The sequence below is a fragment of the Phoca vitulina genome, unplaced genomic scaffold (assembly GCF_004348235.1).
Source record: "Phoca vitulina isolate PV1807 unplaced genomic scaffold, GSC_HSeal_1.0 scaffold43, whole genome shotgun sequence".
Taxonomy (NCBI): Eukaryota; Metazoa; Chordata; class Mammalia; order Carnivora; family Phocidae; genus Phoca; species Phoca vitulina.
The window spans coordinates 12,702,467-12,726,912 of record NW_022589746.1 but is presented as its reverse complement, the minus strand read 5'-3'; the positions used below and the strand labels follow the sequence as shown (position 1 = coordinate 12,726,912).

Below are 24,446 nucleotides of genomic sequence, written 5' to 3'. Positions count from 1 at the left end.
AATTACAGCTTGGAGACAGATCGGCATCATTTATAAGATTATAGTCATTTTAGTGAGTTTAACTGAAGGCAATCAACAGCATCACTGCAAAATCCGTGACTCTGAATATTGATACACTATTTAAAACCCTGTTTCAAAAAAGATAATTAAGATGACTTGCTGTTTAGTCAATCCAGCAGGAAAAGGAAGATAAATAAAATTTTTCAAAATTAGCTTGAAGCAATAGAGGAAAATTTAGTAATATTTACCTTTACCTCGGGAAGCCCGTCATGGGTATTTTTTCCTTATTTTGTTATAAATATGTTTGTGTGTATGTATGTGCACCAAATTCTTGGTTTTCTTCTCTCATACCCCCTTAACATGTAACATAAGATATATCGACTTTACATCACAGTATTTAAGTATTAGCTTTATAACACAGAGTTTAAATTATGGGATATTACGGAGAAGAGTAAATATTGCCCAAGAACTCTGTACCCTTTTTTGGGGAAATTGTTAGTGGATTTTCAGTTGTACTCAGAATCATCATGTCATGGTAGGCAGAGCTGCAACCTTGCTGCTGTCTTTATTTGGAGATTAAGCATGGTTTAAGGAGATGCACACAGGTGCTGAGTTGATAAGGGGAGGACCTGGGATGGTTAATTTTATGTGTCAACTTGCTAGGCCAGGATATCCAGATATTATTGGTCGAACACTATCCTACATGCTTCTGTGAACGTATTCTTTAGATGAAATTAACATATAAATCAGTAGACTCTGAGCAGCAGATTACTTTCATAATATTGGTGGGCCTCGTCCAATCAGTTGAAGGCTTAATAGAAAAAAGTCAGACCTCTCCAGAAGAAGAAGGAATTCTGCCAGCAGTCAACTTTCAGATTTGAACCATAGCATCATCAACTCTTCCCTAGATGTCTAGCCTATTGCCTTTACCATGCAGCTTTTGGATTTGCCTGTGTCCACAATCACATGAGCCAATTCCTTAAAATAAATATCTATTCATCGATACCTACCTATCTATCTATCTATCAGCTCTGTTTCTCTGGAGAACCCTGACTAACACATAGCCCCATAGTTAAGGGCTGGAACTCTATATCCAGATAACTTGGGTTCAGTCCTAATTCTACTATAAACTAGTTGGGAGACACAGGCAAGTTACTTAACCTTATTGGGCCTCTGTCTCCTCATCTATAAAGAGGAATAATAAACATTATCCCTTACCTCATAGGATTGTTTTGAACATTAAATAAATTTTATACATGGAAAGTGTTTATACAAAGCATGCTCAATATGTTGGACCTTGTTCTAAGCACTTAGTAAATATACACTATGATTTCTAAGCTTCTTCTAACATAGCTAGTAAACTAGCAGTTAGTCTTAGAAACCAGAATAGTATGGATAAAGAGATTTTCTTTAGAAAAAATTTGCAAGGTTGTGTGGAAATCTATTTTCGTAAGAGATATTCAAGATAAAGGAAAACAACATACAGGTTCTGGAAATATCTGGTTCTTGAATGGATTTTCAATAATTAGCATCTGCAAATGGGGAAGTGAGGTGTATCTTCCTTTATGCAATAGGGATGTTCTTACAAACGTGACTGACAATAAATTATCTAAAAAATCAACCATGAAACCACTGATAAACTATAATCTAAGAAATGCTTTAAACTTGTTTTTTTAATTGTCAGCACTTCTTAACATCTCTCTCTGTATTTATAGTTTATACTTGGCCTCTGTATATTTCTTGCATTTTTCTCATCTTTTCTGCTTACTACCCACATATACTCTTGCCCTATAATTTCATCTCCTTCCCCTGCAATTGTCTGCCAAGTGAATACTGTTCGTGTTTTTGTTTATAGTGTCTTGCTTTTATTTGGAAAAAAGCCTAGCTGAACATTTATTTCCTTTTGGCCTGGGGAAAAACTTCATAATACTGACCCAAAAGCTGAAAACTTATGGAGAAAAAAAAATGATCAAAATTATGACTTAAAAGTTGAATGCCTAATATATGTCGAAAAAGATGACAAAGAAAAATTAAAAGGTGAATGACATAGGCAGGCAGCACATTTCTTATATGCTGTTAAGTATGTGATAGAAAGAGTAATGCATACTGTTATTTTATAATGTTTTACACTTTACAATAACATTTATTCCAAGAATTTCATATTACTTCAGAACAATCTTATAAAGACGGTAGAAAGCGGGATTTTTCAACATCAACACTAAGGACGGTTTGGGCAGATAATTCTTTGCTGTGGGCAACAGCCCAGCACAGCAGCATTCCTGGTTTTTAACCATGAGATGCCTGTAGCCACCCCCCACCTATCCCCACTCCCACTGTGACAACCAAAAATGTCTCCAGGTATTGCTAAATGTCCTGCGGAGGCACAGATCACCACCAGTTGAGATCTACTGCCAGAAAGGAGTGACAATTGGTAGGACCTTTTGTTTACAAATTAGGTAAAATTCAAAGAAGTTAAGTCACTTGCCCAAATACACCCCTTCTCTTAATGACCATCAACTTGACAATTCTAGGACACTGCCATGAATGCTTGGGGTAAGACACTAACCACCACCTAGAAACTGATTGTGATGTTTGCGTGGCAACTCTCTGATCTTCTAGGCACTTCGGAACTCACTTTTTCCTCAGCTGATCCAGCCATTACTTCAGGCTTGTGTTTTCTCCCAGAAGGAAAACACGGCATTATAAATTCCAAGTTAGAAATAGACAATATGAAAATTTATCTAGGCATAAAATATATTTGTATGGTGCCTGCCTATAAGCACTTTCTATCTTAACTGGGGCAAGATTTATGAAACAATCCATCACTCTTACTAATTAGGTAGCTCATAGGCCATCCGACCAGTCTGATTTCCTCTTCCACACACATATAAAGCATTGAAAACATTCTTTTCATAGAAGCATGATAGCAAGAAACCTAGCCATACACTGAAAATTAAAGGCAGAGTTGACATTCTGATCATCTGGCCAAAAATACTTTCCAGCTCCTCTGGAAGCTCCGTGAACTTGCTCAACGACCCAATGGCGTGCAGACTTACACAGTGTAATAAACAGTATTTCTTTCTTTCACCCTATCAGCCTTTCTCCATGTCTAAAACAATACTAGATTCTCAGCTTAATATTCTAAACACAAACCCTTCATACAACTAGTCAACCACTGTATCTGAGTCGTGTTCCACCTCTTTCCAAACTGCCTCTCAACAACAAAAGTAGGGAAAAATGGAACTGTCCCATGTAATACATTACCATCCGTGTACAGGCTGATAAGATGAAAAGGGAATATGTGAATGTCAGAGGATTAGAGTTACAAACCATACCTTCCATGACATACACCAGGGATCCCACATCTCCTTCTTTGATGATGCAACTGTCTTTGCCGTACTCCACTGGGTACATACAATCCACAATCTCCTGGATCTGCGACAGCTCCAGGTTCTTCATAAAGTCATTGTCAAGGATAGCTTCCTTTATGAGATCCTTGGACCTAGGGAAAGAGAGGGAAGATTTATTGGCACAGCAGGCAAGCGTTTTCATAGTCTGAGAAGTTTAGCAGGGCTGTACGGTGTTCTGGCACACTACAGTGCATTTTCTTGTTAGGCATCCAATCATTTTCTGAAAGACCTGAGAACAAAGTAATTCTGTGGCCATTGGAAAGGCACTGAGAAATTCTCCTCTAAACAAAGTATCACTGAATGCACGTGTGACCAACCAAAAACAAGCAAAAGCATATCATACCATTTTGTTTGAGAATGTGTTTTAATCACAAAGACTGTGAGAAAACCAATGGACAAGCACTTTAAATTGATGTTTGCAATTTAGTTTAAGAATAAATGTGAAAAAGATACAAGAGAATTTTATGGAACAAACGCTATTATCACTATCTCTACATATAATAAAAGAACATCAGGATGTATTGTACTATACACCAGCACGGTAAAAAACAATTTGTTTACTTATTTTTTCTGGCCCTCTTCCACTAGACCTTATGCTCCATGAGGGTGGTCATTAGTTTTTTCTCTACTCTATGCCAAGGGTCTACTATATGCTAGAGTACGGGTGTTCAAGAATAATATTTTGGTTAAAAAAAATAATAAGAATTGGATTCCTAATTAGCGGTTTGAAAGAACTGGTAGAAATGTGATAGTTCTTTATCCATACCTTACACATTTTCGAGAAAATCTATTTCTGCAAGTGGCTTAAAATGAGGTAACTGGGCAGATAAAACCATTGAACAGGATGTTTTTCAACATGACAGGATTTAGACATGGATGAACCAGGCAGTCAGTGGGAAAGATATTTACAAATTCTATAATTGGGATTCAATGGTTGACAGGAAAATTTTGCAGAGCTTAAAGATGGTGATAATTTGATTCTCGGGGAGAAGAAGTTCCAAATGACTTCCTAAGGATACAAAAATTAAAGAGAAACCAAGAAACGTCTTGTCAGGAGGAACACAATCAGAGAGCTGTTGGAGATAAGATGAAAGCAAGACCTTAACAACACAGAGCGGAAGCAGCACGTTTGGAATTTTATATTAAGAGTGTTAATTTGGCAAGTATCTGACTATGAGCTGGTCCTTGTCCACCATTTACTTCACAAGTGGTTCTCAAAGAAATGACCTGAGTAGTGAATACTGACTAAAGCGTTAGCCCTCCCCATTTCCGGGTGCCTTTTCTTCTAGGCCTCAGTCCAACTGGACTATCGCCATCACATGTTATGTTTTGTGATGGTTTTGGTATTTAATAATAAAAAGGTATATATAAAAAATTAAAACAAGTGAAAATTTACCATTATGAAACTATACTTAGAATGGACTGTTACGATGCAATTAAAATTGTTTATGAAGACTGTTAACGGCATGGGGGAAATTCTTATACTATTTTTAAGTGAAAAAGCAGAATACAGAATTGTTTTTAGAGGAAGAGAATATTTTATAAGAGAATGTAGAGATGAAAGAGAAATTTAGATAATAAGAAAATTTAGAATAAGAGAAAACCAGGAGATATCACTTCACGTCTGCTAGGATGGCCATCATCAAAAAGACAAGAGGTAACAAGTGTTAGTGAAGATGTGGACAAGAGGGAAGCCTCGTGCACTGTTGGTGGAAATGGAAATTGGTGCAGCCACTGTGGAAAGCAGTAGACAGGTTTCTCAAAAAATTAAAAATAGATCTACCATATGATCCAGAAATTCCACATCTGGGAATATAACCAAAAGAAACAAAAACACTGACTTGAAAAGGCAGCTGCACCCCCATGTTCACAGCAGCATTATTTACAACAGCTGAGACAGGGAAACAACCTAAGTGTCCACTGATGGATGGACACATGGTATGCATGGGCACTTGCGACACACACACACAATGGAATATAATTCCACCCTAAAAGAGGAAATCCTACCATTGATGACAACCTGGATGCGCTTTGAAGCCATTATGCTGAGTGAAATAAGTCAGAGAGAGAAAAACAAATAGTGTATGATCTCACTTATATGTGGAATCTAATTTTACAAAGACACACACACACCAAACTCACGGAGCAGAGATGAGATTTGTGGTTACCAGAGGTGGGGAATGAGAGAAGAAGGAATTGGAGGAAGGCTGTCAAAATGCACAGACTCGCAGTCAGAAGGTAAGTAAGTACAGGATTGTGACGCAGAGCATGATGACCGCAGGTAACACCACTCTGGGATACAGAGAGAGAATTGTTGGGGAAAAGTTTTCTCTCTTTATTGTATCTATAGGAGATGATGGTTGTTAACTAAAACGTACTATAGTCATCATTTCACAATAAATGTAAATCGGACCACCATGCTGTCTGCCTTAACCTCATAGAACGACACGTGTCAATGATTTCTCAGTAAAACTGGAAACAAATTACCAGCTCGACGGAATTACACATGAAGACCGGTGCAAACAGAATGTGACTCTCAGTAAAATGGCAGGTGAAGAAGGTGGTAATAGTATTAACTGCAGTAGCAGTAAAAAAATGGGTAGTAAGAGAGTATGCAATCATGACCTAAAACAATTTTAGAAGGAAATAAAATGTTGGCATCAGTTGCCTCTGGTGACAGAATTATAGGGCTCCGTCAGTTAAGTGTCTGACTCATGGTTTCAGCTCAGGTTGTGATCTCATGGGTTGTGAGATTGAGCCCCGCATTGGGCTCTGTGCTCAGCGTGGGGTCTGCTTGAGATTCTCTTTCTCCCTCTCCCCCTCCCCCCACTTGCGCCCACTCACTCTCTCTCTCTTAAAATAAATAAATAAATAGAACTATATATTTTTTTCTTTCTACTTTTCTCAGTTGATAAAATTTTCTAGAATGGGCATGCTCTTTTATATTGAAAAATCTTTCATCTTAAAGGTAGTTTATAAAAAGCAACTGCTATGAGGAGAAATAAAAAATAATCTCATTTAATTCTCATTTAAATAATGACATATTTAATACAGATTAGCTATTATTGGCATATTCAATATTATTCTTTACAATAGATTCTTGTTCATACGGTCTGTGTTTAAATACTAATGGTAGGAATTTTCACCTAATAAAGAGACAGCCAGTCGCTAGGGACTTCAGAATAGACTATTTTAAAAGTGAGACTTTTACTTTAGTCTGGCAGGGCTGCTTAGCTGTTTGTTTGTTTAATTTCAGCTTGCCAAAACTCCATTTCTCCTGAGGTAAAGAGCTGTTTCTCTTGAGTCTTCAACACAAGATGCAGAACTCTGTTCCCATGTATGATTTTCATGAAACTTCCTTTCTTAATTCTCTTCACCATCTCTGACCTCAAGAATGGCAGTAGCACCTTCAAAGTCACTCCTGAGATCTATTGTTCTAGGATCATGTTTCCAAACATCAGGGCTTCCTTGATCTTCAGGAACTTAATTTTAATCAAAAGAGTATAAATATCCTCTTGACTAAACATTCCTTTGTTTTCTTTGCATTGAAGAGCGAGGTCATCAATAGGTTCATTTTTTTTTTTTTAATTTTATATATTTGTCAGAGAAAGAGAGAGAGAGCACAAGCAGGGGGAGCAGCAGTGGGAAAGGAGAAGCAGACTCCCCGCTGAGCAGGGAGCCCGATGTGGGGCTCGATCCCAGGACCCCGGGATCATGACCTGAGCCAAAGGCAGACGCTTAACGACTGAGCCACCCGGGCACCCCAGGTTCATGTTTTCTAATATAATAAAGCCTGGATGCTATCAATGCCAGAATCCCACGTTGTTTAGCTACAGATGGTATCTTACCCCTTGGGAAATATTAATAGTGCTCCATGAAAAATCCAAGCCCTAGAAATGCCACCAGCTTAGAAGTAAAGCCCTCTTGCAAAAAAAAATAATTCGCTCAGTCCAAGGATGACTGAAGAAAGCTGCTTTCTCTTTTCTCATAAGTAGTACTATCAACTTGTTTCACGAAGACATCAGAAAAGGTGAAAAACAATGCGGTCTAACACAATCTCTTAGAATCATCCAGATTTTCCAAATGCTTACCACGAAGTCAGTGGGGAAGGGGAACTTCAAGAGGCTCTTGCGTCTCACATGTCTTTTTAAATGGAGGACATTCAGTCTTAAGTCTCTGAAGAAACACATTGGAGGTGTTCATCTATGCATTTGTAGTCACTTTAAAACAAACTGAGAAATACACAACCTACGTCTTATCATTTATCCCTTCGCACGAGTCTTGTCCAATAACACGTTCACCTCTGAAACATCACAAATCATCCATCTCATGCCCCTGTGTGGTGTAACTCGAAGATGTTCTGGGCGGTGAGAAATACTTAATGCCCTGCCTCTTCATGCAATTTTCCCTTAAGTCCTTTTTCGCGGAGAGCTTGAAATGTTAGGTCAACTCTCATTAGTCTCCACCTGCTCCAACCCTATAGACTATAATCAATCAGAGCCTCCACCTCACAATCCTGTGAGTCTTTTTCTTCCCCTGAAGAAACAGTCGAAGACGCTCACTGTAACTAAAATATGATGGTGCACGTGAGACCTGTGAGGGGTGTTATCATCGGTGTGGGAGCTGGGGAGAGCTGCTATCACAAGTTCCAGAAGGCGGCTATCTCCTCTCGGAGCACATATTTTAACAACATGCTGCATGAATGCGGCAGCCCGACCTGGGGGCTGTAAGAAGCAAATACAAAGATCTTGATTTTTGATCCTTCCTGTCTGCTTCTGTGTATAAACAATCTCTTAAAAATTTTTTTTCTTCCATGCTCCAAATGTGTGGCTTTCAAAATACAAATACAATAAAAAGAACTTAGTTATTTTGAGCTAGCCCTATTGATTTGTCATCATCAAGTTGTCAGCCTCTGAAATATTGGCCATATACAATATTGTGCTGGTAAACTGGCTCTCCAGAAGGAAAAAAAAAAACCCTGGTTTGTAGCATTTGCCAATTTTTATGGTATAAATACTCCCACCATAGCCAATTTCAAGCTACTAATGTAAAGTCAACCTGCTTGCAAAATTCCTGAAAATTTAACAAGCAGTTCCTATATGAGCCAGTAAGAGTTGGCTCCAGGACATCGCTGGAGATAGATTATTTTTCTAACACTCTAAGAATTTAATGTGCCTTAATTTATAAGTGCTGAAACCAACATGACTATCTTTTCCTTCTTTAAAAATGTCATTAGCTGGTACAATATCCCTAGCTAATTTAATGCCAGGATTTCCAGCCATGGGTCTTCCCAACGTTCAAGTTTTAGAAAAAGAACTGGAAAGTCCACATCCCCATTTACTTATTGCAGAGAAAGTTCCTGAATAGGCACAAAGAATATTTTATAGAAACTGTCTTTCTACACAATCTTAGGTAAAAATGGGCAATTCTAGGGAAGTGTAGGGAAACGTACACCCACCTCTCTAACAAGGAAGCCAGCAATTTTCACTATCAGTAAACGGAGCCTCAGTTTTCTCAACATTAACCAAAGGATATTGTACATTGCGGTTACTACAGAGTAGGCTAGCAATAGATATGCAGCACCAGCCTTATTTCAAAGAGTGGGGAAGGTTGTTTCAGGCTGGGGGTTGTGGGTCATGAAGGCATCTCTGAACTAAGGACTACATGACAATAGGATCCAACCATGCAAAGATTGTGGAGAAGAGCATTCTAAGTTGAAGAAAAAACACATACAAAGGGGCAGAGGTTGGAATGAGCTTGATCTGTCCAGAGACTCGAAAGGAGACCTCTGTGGCTAAAGGACAGAGTGAACAAGAAGCAAGGGGACAGGGGAAAGAGACTGCAGGCGGGCAGGGGGAGGGTCTCAGAGTTCCTCGAAGGCTGGGAGAGAGCTTCAGTGTTTTCTAAAGCCTCAGGAACACAGCGAAGGAGTAGAAGAGGTGTGGTTGACAGCTGACGGATCAGACATAAAAAATAAATAACACAAATGTACTTTAAAATATTACTGAGTTCACGGAAGTTTTCTGCCATGTAGTTCATTGATTAATGGATGCTAAAGCATCCATGGTAATAGGGAGAACCCTTGTCTCATAAATCCTACATTTTCTTGGACTTTGAATCACTGACTCTCAGGCAACTTTTGCATATTAGGAATGAATGAGGTTTCTTCTCCGATTTCAGGCTATCTTCAGAGGCCTAGAATTTTCTCTCCATTGACAGCCTCTCTCCCATGCCAAACACACACCAGGTAATAACAAATATGACCAAGCGGGCCGTGCCCAGAAACGTGAGAATTAATAACTGGTCCCTCCCTTTGACAAAGACTTCCAGGCACTTAAAAAAATAGCCAAAGCTACTAAATGATTACTAAGAGTGAAAATCAGCCAAAGCAGTTGAAAAAATGTCGTATAAAACTTCTGCAATCAGCTTCTTGGCTACAAGAGCAAAAACAAGACTCACAATCTCATTAGCTCTCAGTGGTCAGTTTTACGCTCATGTGTCAGGAGAAGCAGTATTTTAAATGCAGTTTCAAAGCCACCCTGACATCAAGTACAGTCTCTGCAGGTGGCACCTCAGAAGTCCAAACCTCCACGGGTGGTTTACTCAGATAAAGTCATCGCAAGGCCCCTTAAAAGTCGCTAATGTGGGGAGTCACTGCAACAGGGTAACTCCGTCCACCCCACTGTGAAATATTCGGGAGTCACCGAATTTCTCTTGTAAGCAAGAGAAACTCTTGGATTCGTCTTCTCGCTGCCCCAATGGTTACAATTCTGTCCAAATAATTCTTGTCTGATGGCTTTCCTGAATGAGCTCTGTAGGTAGAAGCTGGCTGAGAGCAAAGAAATATCAATCAGCCCCCATTTCTGAAAGATAACATTTAATCCTGCAAAGCTACTGACCAATTGAGAGATTTCCTCAAAAGTGAAAATCAGCTTTCAACAAGTTTCAGACTGTGTTTTCACATCAGCCAACTCTGTTATGGCTCTCCCCATCTTGTAGCAAAAACGGTCATGAAGAAATCAAAATGGTTTGCAGCATTCAGACCAAAAATCAGCACCTGACACAAATCACGGGAATCGCTGGGCCAAAATATATGATAGCAACATAGTTCTGATGAATCTTTTATCTATTAATTATCTATTAATCTTTTGTCTATTACATGCATTGCGAATTTTTTGTCTATTACATGCATTGCGAATCTTTTGTCTATTACATGCATTGCAAATAATTTCCAGTTGCCTGTTCCCTTCTAACATTTACCCTATGGTTCTAAAATAGATGAGTATCTAAATGAAATTGAGATATTTTAACTCTAAAGAAAAAATCATGCTTGGGGCAAGGAGAAGATGGTTAACCCATAAAATCTATGTGCCCTAATATCACATCAGCCTTCTCCTTGTTAACTAATACTCTGCGCTCATTCAAACTAACTAGGAACAATATGCAGTAGCTCCTGAAATCACTGCTTCGACGTTAACAGATGGAGCAGACTCACACTAATTAAAGGAAAAGGAAATTATTGTTCTTTGTACGTGTTCACCAACTTCCAAAAACTCAATGAAAGCCTTCCATTCAACTATTCAAGTCATTCAGCTCTCTAGAGATGCATTTTACAGCTACTTCACACTAGTGAGCCTAACTTAAAATAGAACAGTCTCCAAAAGAGCCCAGATCAAACTCCCATCCTCTGAACTTCTCTTTCACATCATGGAAGTCGAAATGTGGGGTTTCACAGAAGTACCATCAAGTGCTTTCCATGTGAATAAATAAGACCGTCCATATTACATTACAGACTGTAAGAACTATGTGGCCTGGTCTACTGTGAATTCACTCTATTTTTAAAGTTTAGATCCCTAAACGGCAAAACAGAGTAATGATTAAGAAGAGAACATCTGACATATATTTACATGCCCAATCACAATTCAACATTTTGAAGCAATTGTTTCTCTCTCAAAACACTCAAACAATTGAGATCAGTTAGGATGTAGTTGTTTCCAACAAGATCAAGCTGATCACACCATGAGCACCCATGCAGTTCCTCATCACCCAGGGGGACCCTGCCTCTAGGTCATAGATCGGGTGCCATGATGTTCTGTCTAGCTCTTGAAAACCCAGTCATCACTGTGTGTTTATACATTGCCATTTCAACGACTTCAATGGCTTGATTTTAAAGTTGGTCATCAAAAAAATCATTTTAGAAAAATTTCCTGTTGTTCAGGTACTTCTCAGATTTAACCTCTGGGATAAATTGTCTTACATTTTAAATTACCTTCCATTTGTTTGAATTCAGCAGCAGGAAAATAACATGCTTCTCTATCAACTGCCCACCCCCAAAATAGTGTGTATTTTCTCTTGGCTGGAAATTATAACTTGGGTCATTCATTATTTCCTCCGCTGATGCTTCCAGGAAATTCAAGCCAAATTTAGCCTCGTTACAGTGACCTGCAGGTCTTCAGGAACAGATGCTCTATTTTGATGAACGTGGTTCCATTTCATCTCCAAACACCTTAGTTTGCATTATGTCTTTAATACATTAGATGCTTTGAGTTGGCCGGAAGGGAGAGGACATATATACTGAGAAACTCTCTTTTGAACAATGCACACTTTAAAACTAGACAATCATGTTCCTGGTTGTAAAAGCTCTGTGGTCTCCAAGTTTCTTAACTGAAGTGTAGAAAATTAATCAATGATGACAGCATGATCATAGCGGTAGTTATACTACCGCTGCTACCATTCATCACATGGTTAATCATTGTTCCTCAGCGAGGAGCCTTAGCTCACGGAAATATCACAAGCACTTGCTGAGTTTGCCATGGGGGAACTGAGGTTCAGTCCAGTGTCCTGCAACTGGTACATGACACGTGAGAGTCAGGATATAAAGATAAGCCCATTTCACTTCTCAGCCTCACTCTACTAAATTGTCTCACTTACGCCCACAATATAAAATTGTATCGATAATTTGAATAAATTATCCCAATTATAAAATCCAAAGGCAAAAATTCTTTCTCACTTATCTCTACTTCTGCAAAAGTAAGAATGCCATGCTTAGATAATATGACCTTTTATCTGGAGAGAGCACTGCATGCTTTCAAAACAATTCCCTATCTAACATTTCATTCTATTATTGCCACAAACCTGTGCAGTAGGTAGAACAGATGTTACTATTATCCCTACGTGACAGATAAGAATACAAAGGCACGAGAGGGTCAGATGCCTGCCAAGTCCGTGGTAGAGAGTAAAGTAGAACTCAGGTCTACTGACTTCCGCCTGAAATAAACACGTTTCCGACCTCCGTTCATTACATAGACATTCATATTCTCGTGGCCTCTCTCGCTCTCTCTGTCTCTCTCTCTGTTTCTCTCTGTATCTGTCTCTCTCTGTCTTTCTCAGACCTTCAGCCACAGGGCAGACTCCATAAATCCACTGCACCAGTATCAGCAGGGAACTGTGGTCATTTGACAATAATTCTATAGTATAAGAAAATTCTGTGATGGTTCATTCAGGGAGATTCCCTCTCTGACCTAATTCCTTCTTCACATGAGAGAAGTTCGAACATATCTTGTGGCTCTCACAAGGAGATAACCGCTAATACAGAACCATCCCTTGAATTCAGCAACGGAATTCAACTCATTTTCACTCCAGTGTGTTCACACTTTCCTCTCATTGGCCTCGAGGACACCCCATTTCCCTCTTTCTCCTTCCCTTCCTAGAAGCCTGCCTCAGATGGACTTCATATACAATTCAAATATGGAGGGGAAATAATTTGCACAAAAGTTTACTGTCCATTTGGGTGAATGTCTGTATTTGAATTCGAAATAAAAAGAGGGGCGCCTGGGTGGCTCAGTCGTTAAGCGTCTGACTTCGGCTCAGGTCACGATCCCCGAGTCCTGGGATCGAGCCCCACATCGGGCTCCCTGCTCCGCAGGAAGCCTGCTTCTCCCTCCCCCACTCCCCCTGCTTGAAGAAGCCAATGAAAGGAGGAAGGGAAGGAGGGAGATAAATGTGATTTTGTCACTTGAATCCACTATCTATTTATCCCTTTGTACCACACTGTCCTTTAGGAGTCTGTCCTGTTCGGTGGCAAATAGTGAATATTTATTATATTTCCAGTGCAACAATTCTAGGTGCAAATTCTGCCACTGCAGGTAAATACAGATAATAGTGATTGATGGGCTTAAAACACAACCATAATTACCCACAAAATGATTGAAAAGGTGACCTAAAGTAGCTGCTGACATGAGCACAGTATTTATGGAACGAAGTCATACCTACAAATCTGAAAACCATTCCCAAAAATGTGTCCCTTGTGAAATAAGGTCACAGTCGTCAGTGAGAGAAGGACAAGAAGAAACAGGGAAGCCATGAAGAAATTTAGGCAGGCCATGAAGCCAAGGAGGTTGAGTATAATAAATAAACACAGAAGACAGAGGGTTCATAACACAAAGTGTACTGGAATTGCAAACAATATATTTGTAGGTACCTGATCTAAAACTGTCTGAATGATTCCAGCCAGTCAAAGGGGAGAGACTTCAGGGCTTTGCCAGGCCAAGGTTGCAGAAGTCTGAAACAGGCTATCGAAGGGAGGAGAGTTGGCTGCTGAGCTCGTGGAGTACTGGGTTAAAGCGGGATCTAGAGACACCTAGCTAAAGGAATTAATCCAAAGGGCAGAACGGAGCCTGAGACACTGACCCTTGAGCCTGAGGCAGTTAGATGGAACACAGGTTTCAGGGGGCAGAAATGAGGCAGCACTTGTACAATACTCCCGAGTCAGTGGCTGCCAAGATTTCAAGGGCCTCCTTTATGGAGTGGTTGGGTTATGATACCCACAGGTGAGAATAGGCTACTAAAAATCCAGGGACTGCTAGACAAACACTCTGCACACAGCCCCTCCCAGTTTCTACATTTTTGTCAGTCTCTGGAATGAGCAGAACGTGAACTGACCAAACGGACGTGAAGAGGGGAAGAATCCATGAGAACACTAACTTTCCTCATGGGCAGAGTCCAGGTACAAGGAGAGCTGCCAAGAAGAAAGCCCCTGAAGTATTTTTATTTGAGGTGCTTTGGGACATGTCTCACCTTATCCTCCCAATAAAAACTTCCAGAAACAAATCAATCATGCAACTTAGCAAAATGGTTGATATAACATTTCACTTCCATCCCACAGCCCTTCTCCAAGACTGCAGGGTTCTCAGTCTTACACAGTAGTCTGCAGGTACCTGACCCTTAGATCCGTCCCTCCATCCACCCACCAAGCATGTCCTGAGTGCCTCATTATGGCACCGGGAGGGCAGGGATGAGTGAAATAGAGTCCTTGTCTTCTCAGAGCTACAATTCTAGTAGGAGAGGAAACATGACACAGAGATCAACAAACAAATAATATTGTTAAAACAGAGAAAGTGCTTGGAAGGTTACAAAATGGGTGCTGAATGCAAACTCAAGAGGAAGGCCTCTTTGGGTTCTGAAATAAGGACCTCTCTAAAGGCTGGTTTAGACGGGGCCTTGAAGACTGTGAGAAAGAACTGGATTCTTGGTGAAATGAAAAGCAACTAACTGAGAGAAACAAGGATAGTGAATGACACGGTCTGATTTGTATTTTTAAGAGATCACTTAGGATTGCAGTGAATGAACTGAGACAACTGCAAGTAGGAGAGAGGAAGGAAAGCTCAGGAAAGTGCTACTGCAGTATTTTCATGCAAGATATAGTGATGGCTGAGGTTAGGAAGGGGACAGCAGAGGGGCAGAAGTGTAAATAAACTCAAAGTATATTTTGCAAGTAGAAGCTATGGGACTTACTGCAGGTCCAATGAGGGGAAAGGTAGTATTTTGTTAACATACCACCCGAAGCACTCGACAGATTCAGGGCAATCCCTATCAAAACACCAAGAGCATTTTTCACAGAACTAGAACAAATGATACTAACATCCATATGGCACCATAAAAGACCCCAAAGAGCCAAAGCAATCTTGAGAAATTAGAACAAAGCTGAAGGTGTCATAATCCCAGATTTCAAGATATACAATAGGGGACTGGCACAAAAATAGACACAAAGATCAATGGAGCAAAACAGAGAGTCCAAAAGTAAACCCACACTTATATGGTCACAAAGGAGGCAAGAATATACAATGGGGAAAAGGGAGTCTTTTCAACAAATGGTGCTGGGAAAACCGGATGGCTACCTGCAAAAAAATGAAACTGGACCACTTTCTCACACCACACACAAAAATAAACTTCAAATGGATTAAAGAGTAAACGTGAGACTGAAACCATAAAATTCCTAGATGAAAACATAGGGAATAATCTCTTTCACATTGGCCATAGAAACATTTTTATAGATATGACTCCTGAGGTGAGGGAACTAAAGCAAAAATAAACTATTAGGACAACATCAAAATAAAAAGCTTCTGTACAGTAAAGGAAACCATCGACAAAATGAAAAGGCAACTACTGAATGGAAAAAGATATTTGCAAATGATACATGATTTGATATGACCTGCCAAAGGGTTAGTAACCAAAATATATAAAGAACTTCCACAGCTCAACACCAAATAATAATAGTGATAATAAATATCCAATTAACAATGGGCAGATGACCTGAAGAGACATTTTTCCAAAGAAGACATACAGATGGCCAAGAGATACATGAAAAGATGTTCAACATCACTCATCATCAGGGAAATTCCGATCAAAACCATAAGATACTACCTCACACCTCTCAGAATGACTAGAATCAAAAAGCCAAGAAATAACAAGCAATGGCTAGGATATGGGAAAAAACAAACCCTCCCCTCGTGCACTATTGGTGGGAATGCAAACTAGTGCAGCCACTGTGGAAAACAGCGTGGCGGTTCCTCAAAAAAATTAAAAATAGGACTACCCTATGATCCAGTAATCCCACTACTGGGTATTTACCCACAGAAAACAAAAACAGTAAGTTGAACAGATACATGCACCCCTGTGTTTATCACAGCATTATTTACAGTAGCCAAGATATGGAAGCAGTCCAGGTGTCCATAGACTGATGAATGGATAAAAAAAGATGTGGTATGTACACACACACACACACTGGAATATTACTCAGTCATATAAAGGATGAGATCTTGCCATTTGTGACAACGTGGATGGACCTAGAGGGTATTAGGCTAAGTGAAATAAGTCAGACAGAGAAAGACAAAGACCATATGATTCCACTTATAGGTAGAATCTAAGGAACAAAACAAACAAAAAAAACAAAAAGCAGAAACAGACCCATAAATACAGAAAAGAACTGTATGATGATTGCCAGAGGGAAGACGTTGACGGGATGGTCAAAATGGGGGAAGGGGAGTGGGAGATACAGGCTTCAGTTATGGAATGAATCAGTCAAAGGGATGAAAGGCACAGCACGGGGGATACAGTCAATAATACTGTAATCGTGTTGTATGGCGACAGATGGCAATGACACTTGGGGGGAGCATAGCATTAAAAAAAGAAGTTACAGAGAACCCAACCAGCCTGGGACTGGGGTCCAGGGGGAGGAGCTCACAAAGATGATGGAAAAATACCAGAAATAGCCAAATATAGGTCAGGGAAGGGAGGGAGAGGAAAGGTTTCAAGGAAAAGGAATGGCTAACTTTTCCTTCTGATTCTTGCCAAAGGCACATTTCCCAATATGATTAGTTTTAAATCACTGGTCTTTGTAGCTTTGACATGATTTAATTATTCATCATAAATGAATATTATGCTTTAGTCACAGTAGGCACTGTTCTCCATTCTGCTAACTTTTTTAATCACTTAAAAATACTTTTACTATGGCTTTATTCCTCAGATTACTTTAAACACAAGGGTACCACGGCAACTGAAACCACCTGGAAACGGAAGTACTTGAAAGGAAGCCAGTAAGACTTATTACCATTGCTGTTATCCTCCACATTTAAAAACACTCACACAACACACAGATACCATATATTCTAAGCAGACCCTGTTAAAGTCTGCAAAGTTCACGGTGGGAAGGGTACACAGAGCGAGGGCCACATTATCTGTCTAAAAAGAAATCCGAAATACTTGAAGAGCCTGGGCTCCTCCTCAATTATCAGAGCAAAGTTGAAATCAGCGTGAATTAAACCAAACTTGGACGGCCATCTTTGGAGTGAGAAGGATTCCTCAGTGTGCAGGGAATACACTTGTTAGCAGCCTGACAGCATGATCCCTACAAGAAATCTTGGTTTACAGATTTGATTCTCAGACCAAGTTCCTGCAGACCAAGAGCCCTTATGCAGGAAAGCAGCCAACAGAGAACAGGGAAGTGACTCAATATTAATCATACATTGACTCATTCGACATCGTAGAAGCCTCATTACCCTCCCCTTCATTTATTTCCTGGGCCCAGAATTGTATCGTAAATGACACCATTCAGAGAAATGACTGCACCATGAGGATCATTAAGATTTCTGTGCTGAAGATAGTATTTAGGAGTTTTGAATGCCAATAAAGCAAAGCTCATGCTTGTAGTTAATAAAATGAAGATCTCGTTTCACTTTTGACTCTTGAAACTTTACTACCATATGTGTTCTTTATCTCTTACATCAATGGATAATTTTAGCCATCAAACCCAGCTTCTTAGCAACCTTAAATTCTTTTGAAAACACGGTGGAGGGTAAATATATAAGTAATACTTTTTTAAAAAAGATTTTATTTATTTATTTGTCAGAGAGAGAGGGCACAAGCAGGGGAAGCGGCAGGCAGAGGGAGAAGCAGGCTTCACACTGAGCAAGGAGCCTGATGTGGGACTCAGTCCCAGGACCCTGAGATCATGACCTGAGCCAAAGGCAGATGCTTAACCGACTGAGCCATCCAGGCATCCCATAAGTACACACTTTTAATTATAATTGTATTTATTTATTTATTTATTTATTTATTGAGAGGAGAGAGTGCACATCCTTGAGCAGGGATGGGTCTGGGGCAGAGGGAGAGGGAGAGAATCTTAAGCTGACTCCCTGCTGAGCATGAAACCTGATGCAAGACTCGATCTTGCATGAAATCAAGAGTCGGATGCTTAACCGAGCCATGCAGGTGCCCCTAATTATAATTCTTCATTTCCGTCTACTTTTTTCTAAAAGATGACATGCTAAGCCACCTGTCTCTCCACATTCAGTTTATGCCCACTTGGGATTCTGCTGAAATACCAAGGACCAGATGCTCCATTGCGCACTTGTACAAAATTCGGGCAAATAGTTTTCTTACCCTCTCGAAACACCCCCAATCAGCTTCCATAGTGCACTGTGGGAACCCCCAAAATGTTGCCTCCTTTCCAAAATGAAAAATCCTGAAACTAACTTTCAGCTTCTCGTGGTGCCATGTCATACCTCCTGCAAAATCCAATTCCATTTATTCTCACAGCATACCAGCATTTTCTTGCATGATTTTTTTTTTAAGATTTTATTTATTTTTTGACAGAGAGAGAGAGATGGTGAGAGCGGGAACACAAGCAGGGGGAGTGGGAGAGGGAAAAGCAGGCTTTCCGCAGATCAGGGAGTCCGATGCGGGGCTTGATCCCAGGACTCTGGGATCATGACCTGAGCCGAAGACAGACGCTTAACGACTGAGCCACCCAGGCACCCCTCTTGCATGATTTCTTTAACTAAGCCTTGGCTCAGCCTTCAGTTATCTGCCACTTAAACCGGTATGACCTTTACTCCCCATCTAATATCAAATGGTCTTTAAAGACGTTATTCCAGCTTATTATTCTGAACTGGTCACTCAGCTTGTCATAACATAAATCTATCATAAACCAAACCCCTGCCTCACCAACTCCAACCTTGAATCCCCTCTGGGATTTGTGATGATTGCTTCCCAATCCACTGGGTTCACCCCAAATTTGTTGTCTTCTATTTCTTTACCTGTTGCCCCCCCTTCTTTTTTTTTTTTCAGAAAAAAATTATTTGGCATGCCCTACCTTATAGCAATATCAATAAGGGTTCTATTAGGTCCTATCTTTGTTTTGTTTTTTTAAGATTTTATTTACTTGAGAGAGAGAGAGCACACACAAACGGGGGGAAGAGGCGCAGAGGGAGAGGGAGAAGCAGACTCCCCACTGAGCAGGGAGCTCGATGTGGGGCTCGATCCCAGGACTCCAAGATCATGACCTGAGCCAAAGGCAGACACTCAACTGACTGAACCACCCAGGCACCCTAGGTCCTATCTTTAAGTCACTATGTAGAATGTTCTCATTTAAGATTATCAGCATATTTCCATGTTCCAATTCTTCTCCACCCACACTGGGGGCTGAAGGGGGGTAGAGTCAGTTGGAGAAATGTTTTTAGATATCCAGGACCCACCTCCACAATCGGATTCCAGTTGTCTGGGTGTTGGTGTATGTGCTGTCACACACACGTTGTAGCGGGGGAAATAGATTTTAATCGCAGGGTCACATGTAAAAGTAGTTTGGGTTTTGTCAAACCTCAACCTTTATGCATAGTTTACTGGTTTTTCTCCCCAGTTTTTAAGTTCCTGTTCCCTTTAAACTAATCAATAAAATACGGCATGATTCACGTATTGTCTGTCCAAAATCACATCTTGGAAGACAAACAATGCGGCAGAAAATACCACGCTTTCTCTTGAAGTGCAGCCTGAAAAACTGTAAACGCTAAGCCCTAAGAATAAAAGAATGGCACACACCGAGAGCCCCAAGAAAATTCTCAGTTACATCTTTGCCTGAAGGCAGACCAGAGACAGAAGTCACCAGGATATTTATTCTCCAAAATACTCTTTCCTTTGTATGAGATCAACCTAGTAATTTTTGCTCTCCCTCCCTCCCATCTTTCTCCCTCCCATCTCTCCCCCCCCCCCACCTGCCCCCTTGGACTCTTTCTCTGCTCTTCCCTCCCATCCTCCCTGTGGCTCCTCTTTCTTGTCAACCTACTTAACATTTATAGTTCCCTGGGCTCTGTGCTAAGCCTTTTTTCTCTTTTAATTTACCATACTCTTGTTGGGTAATCTTGCTGAAATTACTACCTCTATGCTGATGACACCTAAATGCACATCTCCCAACAGACTTCTTTCTAGAGTGCCAGCTGGAAGGCTTCTTGCCCACACAGGTACGGTCACAACTGAATGTATCTTCCTTTCCAACAAATCTGCTTCTCCTCTAGAACTCCCAGCCTTGACTATTAGCATCACCACCTGCCCAGGGCTCAAAACAGGAGTCAGGAAGCCATCCTTGATCTTCTCCCCTCCCTCACACCCCCTGCCCGAGTCTACCTCTCCCACTTTCCTAGAATCTCTATGCTCCCAATGATCTCCATGCCACTGCTAGTTTAAGGTGCCTTCAGCTCTCCATGCAAACTTGGCATTGATTTGGAGACTTCTTAATCTCCAAATCAGTCCCCCGCATCCATATTTCAATCTGTCCTACACACCGCAGTGATGTCTTAAAAACAAAACAAACATCTGCATGTGAAAGGTGTGAAATCCAAATCTGGTTTGTACCAAAGTTAATAACATTGTACCGATGTGAGTGTCGTGGTTTTTACACTATACTACAGTTTATATAACATACTATGATCATTGGGAAAATGGAATGAATGGTACTCTAATGTCCTCTATCCTTTTCTTGCAAATTCTTGTGAGTCTTAAATTATTTCAAAATAAAAAGTTACAGGGGAAAAAAAAAACTCTGATTATATTCTCTGCTTTCTGCCCCACCCCTTCTTAAAGCCCTTAGATAGCTTCCCTTAAGTAAGACTGACATCCTTACATTGACTTTCAAGCCCACTCAAATTCTGGTCTACCTCATGCTCCATTTTCCTTTTTGGACTCCTACTACAACCATACTAGTCTTCTTTTGATTACTCAAAAAGGACACTCTCTCTTGCCTTAAGAACTACACATAAGTCATTCCCTCTGCTTAGAACAGTTTCCCTAAATCCTTACTGGGCTTATTATCTGCCTTGTTCTTCAGATCTCTGCTAACTGTCCCTTCATCCAGAAAGTTCCCTAGGCATTCTCTACTGATGCAGCCCATCAAACTCGGCTGGTAGTTCTAGAGGAGAAGCAGATTTGTTGGAAAGGAAGATATATTCAGTTGTGACCATACCTGTGTGGGCAAGAAACCTTCCAGCAAACTAGGCATTCTCTACTGATCCAGGAATTCTCTACTGATCCAGCCCATCAAACTCTTTTTCATACTAGCTTTCAGGACCTGGCAGCACCTTTGATTTCTCCTTTGATCAAATTCATCATGCCTGAAATGTCTTGCTCAATATCTCCCCTCACTCCAGTCGTCCATAAATGTAACATGGTCAAAGAATTAAGGATTCTGGTGAGAAAGGATTTGTTGAATAAATGAATTAATGAATTTTTTAAATTGCTGCTAAAAATCCAAATTCTTCATCAACTTCACCATTCTCCAAAGGAGTCTCTGTATTGTAAATACATTGGTATATTGAATGATAGTCTACTTTCCTATAATTACCAATACTTTTATGAACCATCTTATGAACCAAGATTTGGGGGCAGCAGTAGACCAAATATTACAGACTCTGGGGGGGAAGTGGTATGTCATTCCAGGTGTTCAATAACATCAGAGAGGAGTTCAGAGACATAACTACAATGTCATAAATATCTAATAAAGAAAAGGAATTAAAATATATATTTTTGTTCTAGAAATAGCTCTATAGGAAGTCTACGGATTCACATCCAATTAAGTGTAGATCCTCGGTCTACACTTAGACCAAGGAGGATCTACAAAAGGCTGACACTGACTATTATTTTCTGCACTAGTACCTGCCCTATGTGCTCACCTAGCCACACTCCCAGTGAACTCACAGACACACCGAGTGCTTGCTACCTCTGTAAACCATCTGCAAGGCGACTGTATGAACGAATGTACAATGAATACTACGTAATTCCAAGAACCAAAGGATTTCCAATAACAAGAAATCAACACTCAGAGATTCAACCCCTGGTTTTAAAAATGAGGAACCTGATAAGATCAGAGTTAACTGCTGCTGTGAACAGGATCAGAACAGAAGTAGCCTGGAATCCCAGTGACAAAACTCTACTCCATTTGCACACAGACTGTAGAATTTTCCAGAAGTGCATCCATTTGCAAATATTTCCATCTGCCCTATTTTACCCTTGGCTCCTTCAAACTGAAGTTTTTAAAAGTACAAATAATTGCTAAATCAAGAAGTAACGAGAATGCCATTCAGATTTCTGATAAGGGCAGATGTAAGAACCAATTGAGGAACATTAAAATTCTGAATTCGGTTCTGAGATCTTTAAGACTTCTTAAGACTTTGAGTTCTTAAGTTTTATCTTCTGATGTGTTCACTTTAAATTGGATTCTAAATGAGGGAGTGGGGAGATAAAAGTCAGAGAGAGCTTTATGTCAAGATCTGGGAATGATTGCATGAGGAAGAGAAGAGTGAAGACACTCGGTGGTGTTTGGTTCAAGTTAATGCTCTAACAGTGTGCTCTCTCTCATTGACACCTGTCTTATTTATCTTTTTTAATAGTATTTTTTTCCACAAAAGGCATACAATCCCTATCTCACCTACCCATTTACGCGGCGGATTTTTTTCGTCTGTGAATTATTCTTCATCATAATTCACATGAATGAGATTTAATATCCTCCTTTGATATTAAAATCATGCGTAAAAGCCTGTAGGGGTAAGTAAATAAAGAATGAGGCCATCTCTTTTTCATACTAGCTATGTTCTAATGCCTGAGTATTAGAAGTCCAAACCCCACTTCCAGGGTTATGTGAAGATGCACAACAATCAGTGAGATAGTAGTTCACATGCTCGGAACAGATAAGCGCAGAATCAAAGGCACTTATCCGGAAAAGGCAGGGGCAGTGGACCAAGGGCGGGAAGAGGAAGGGTGCCTGACTTTGCAAGAGTGGAGAAGACCCGGTGTTTCCGAAGTCCTGGGAGCGCCCAGCTGCTGTGCTGGTATGTGGGACTAGAAGCAATGGTGCAAACGGGATTGGGATTTCCTGTAGCAGAAGGTGGCTTTTCCCACCTACATGCACCTCCCTTCAGACAACTAAGAACATGTGTACTCTAGCCCCACCACCGTGGACTTCTCTTGGGAAAAGGTTTACCCATATAAGGGAGAGACAGTGAGGGTACATCTATCTAAACATCTACTCTTCTGGACAGGTTACCGAGGCCCCAGCCCAGGGATCAGGAGTCAGCAGATCTGGGCTAGTTCATGGTCATTTGCTTTCTTAACAAGTGCCTTCAATTATATACATGCAGATGTCCACAAAGCACCCTTGCAGAAACACTCTTCTAGATTCTCTAAGTTCTGTCTCTGTATAAAATCAGACCAGCGGAGTTCTGCCTTTTGAAGAGTGATTCTAGCTTCCCAAAAGAAACGTCTTCAAGAAACTACATTTTGATACTAAACCTTGAGCTTTTTATGAAGGGTTGACATAAGAAACAACACTACGATGACATTTGTGACACGTAAGACATTGACTGTTACATCTTTCAACGTCTCTTCCTAATCTTATGAAATAAGTGTCTTTTATTATGAATTAACATTTGTATTTGAAAGTAAATGGAATATAATTAACACATGTGTGTAGATATACGGATATACACACATATGTATGTAGATATATGGACATACATGTGTGTATCCGTATATCTACACACACGTGCGTGTGTGTGTGTGTGTGTGTGTATATATATATATATGGCATTCTGCCAGCTCACTCTCAAAACCAGGAACCAGGAACCTCTCCCCCTCAGGGCAAGTAGTCCCAGGCAGATGGCAGCCAACTAGCTATCTGGTCCTATCAAAACCAAACCCTGGTGAACCAAAGTGGAAATACAGAGAAATGATGGAGGCTCTGCCTTTGACTTTAGAAGGATCTAATTCTAATATCCCTCTAGGCAAGGGAGCTACAGCTCAATTTTTTTAAAAAAGATTTTATTTACTTATTTGACAGAGAGAGACACAGCGAGAGAGGGAACACAAGCAGAGGGAGTGGGGGAGTGAGGAGCAGGCTTCCCGCTGAGCAGGGAGCCCGATGCGGGGCTCGATCCC

At 40.4% G+C, this 24,446-nt stretch overlaps 1 protein-coding gene across 2 annotated transcripts in view; it reads right to left on the bottom strand.

The window, feature by feature from the left end:
* The window catches only part of PRKG1 (protein kinase cGMP-dependent 1), a 1,214,718-nt gene that overhangs the window by 1,052,036 nt on the left and 138,236 nt on the right, over positions 1-24,446 (bottom strand). For both annotated transcript variants that reach the window (XM_032430422.1, XM_032430421.1), the window contains exon 2: positions 3,336-3,502. In XM_032430422.1, coding sequence (XP_032286313.1) covers positions 3,336-3,502 — 167 coding nt within the window. The remainder of the gene's footprint in view (positions 1-3,335; positions 3,503-24,446) is intronic.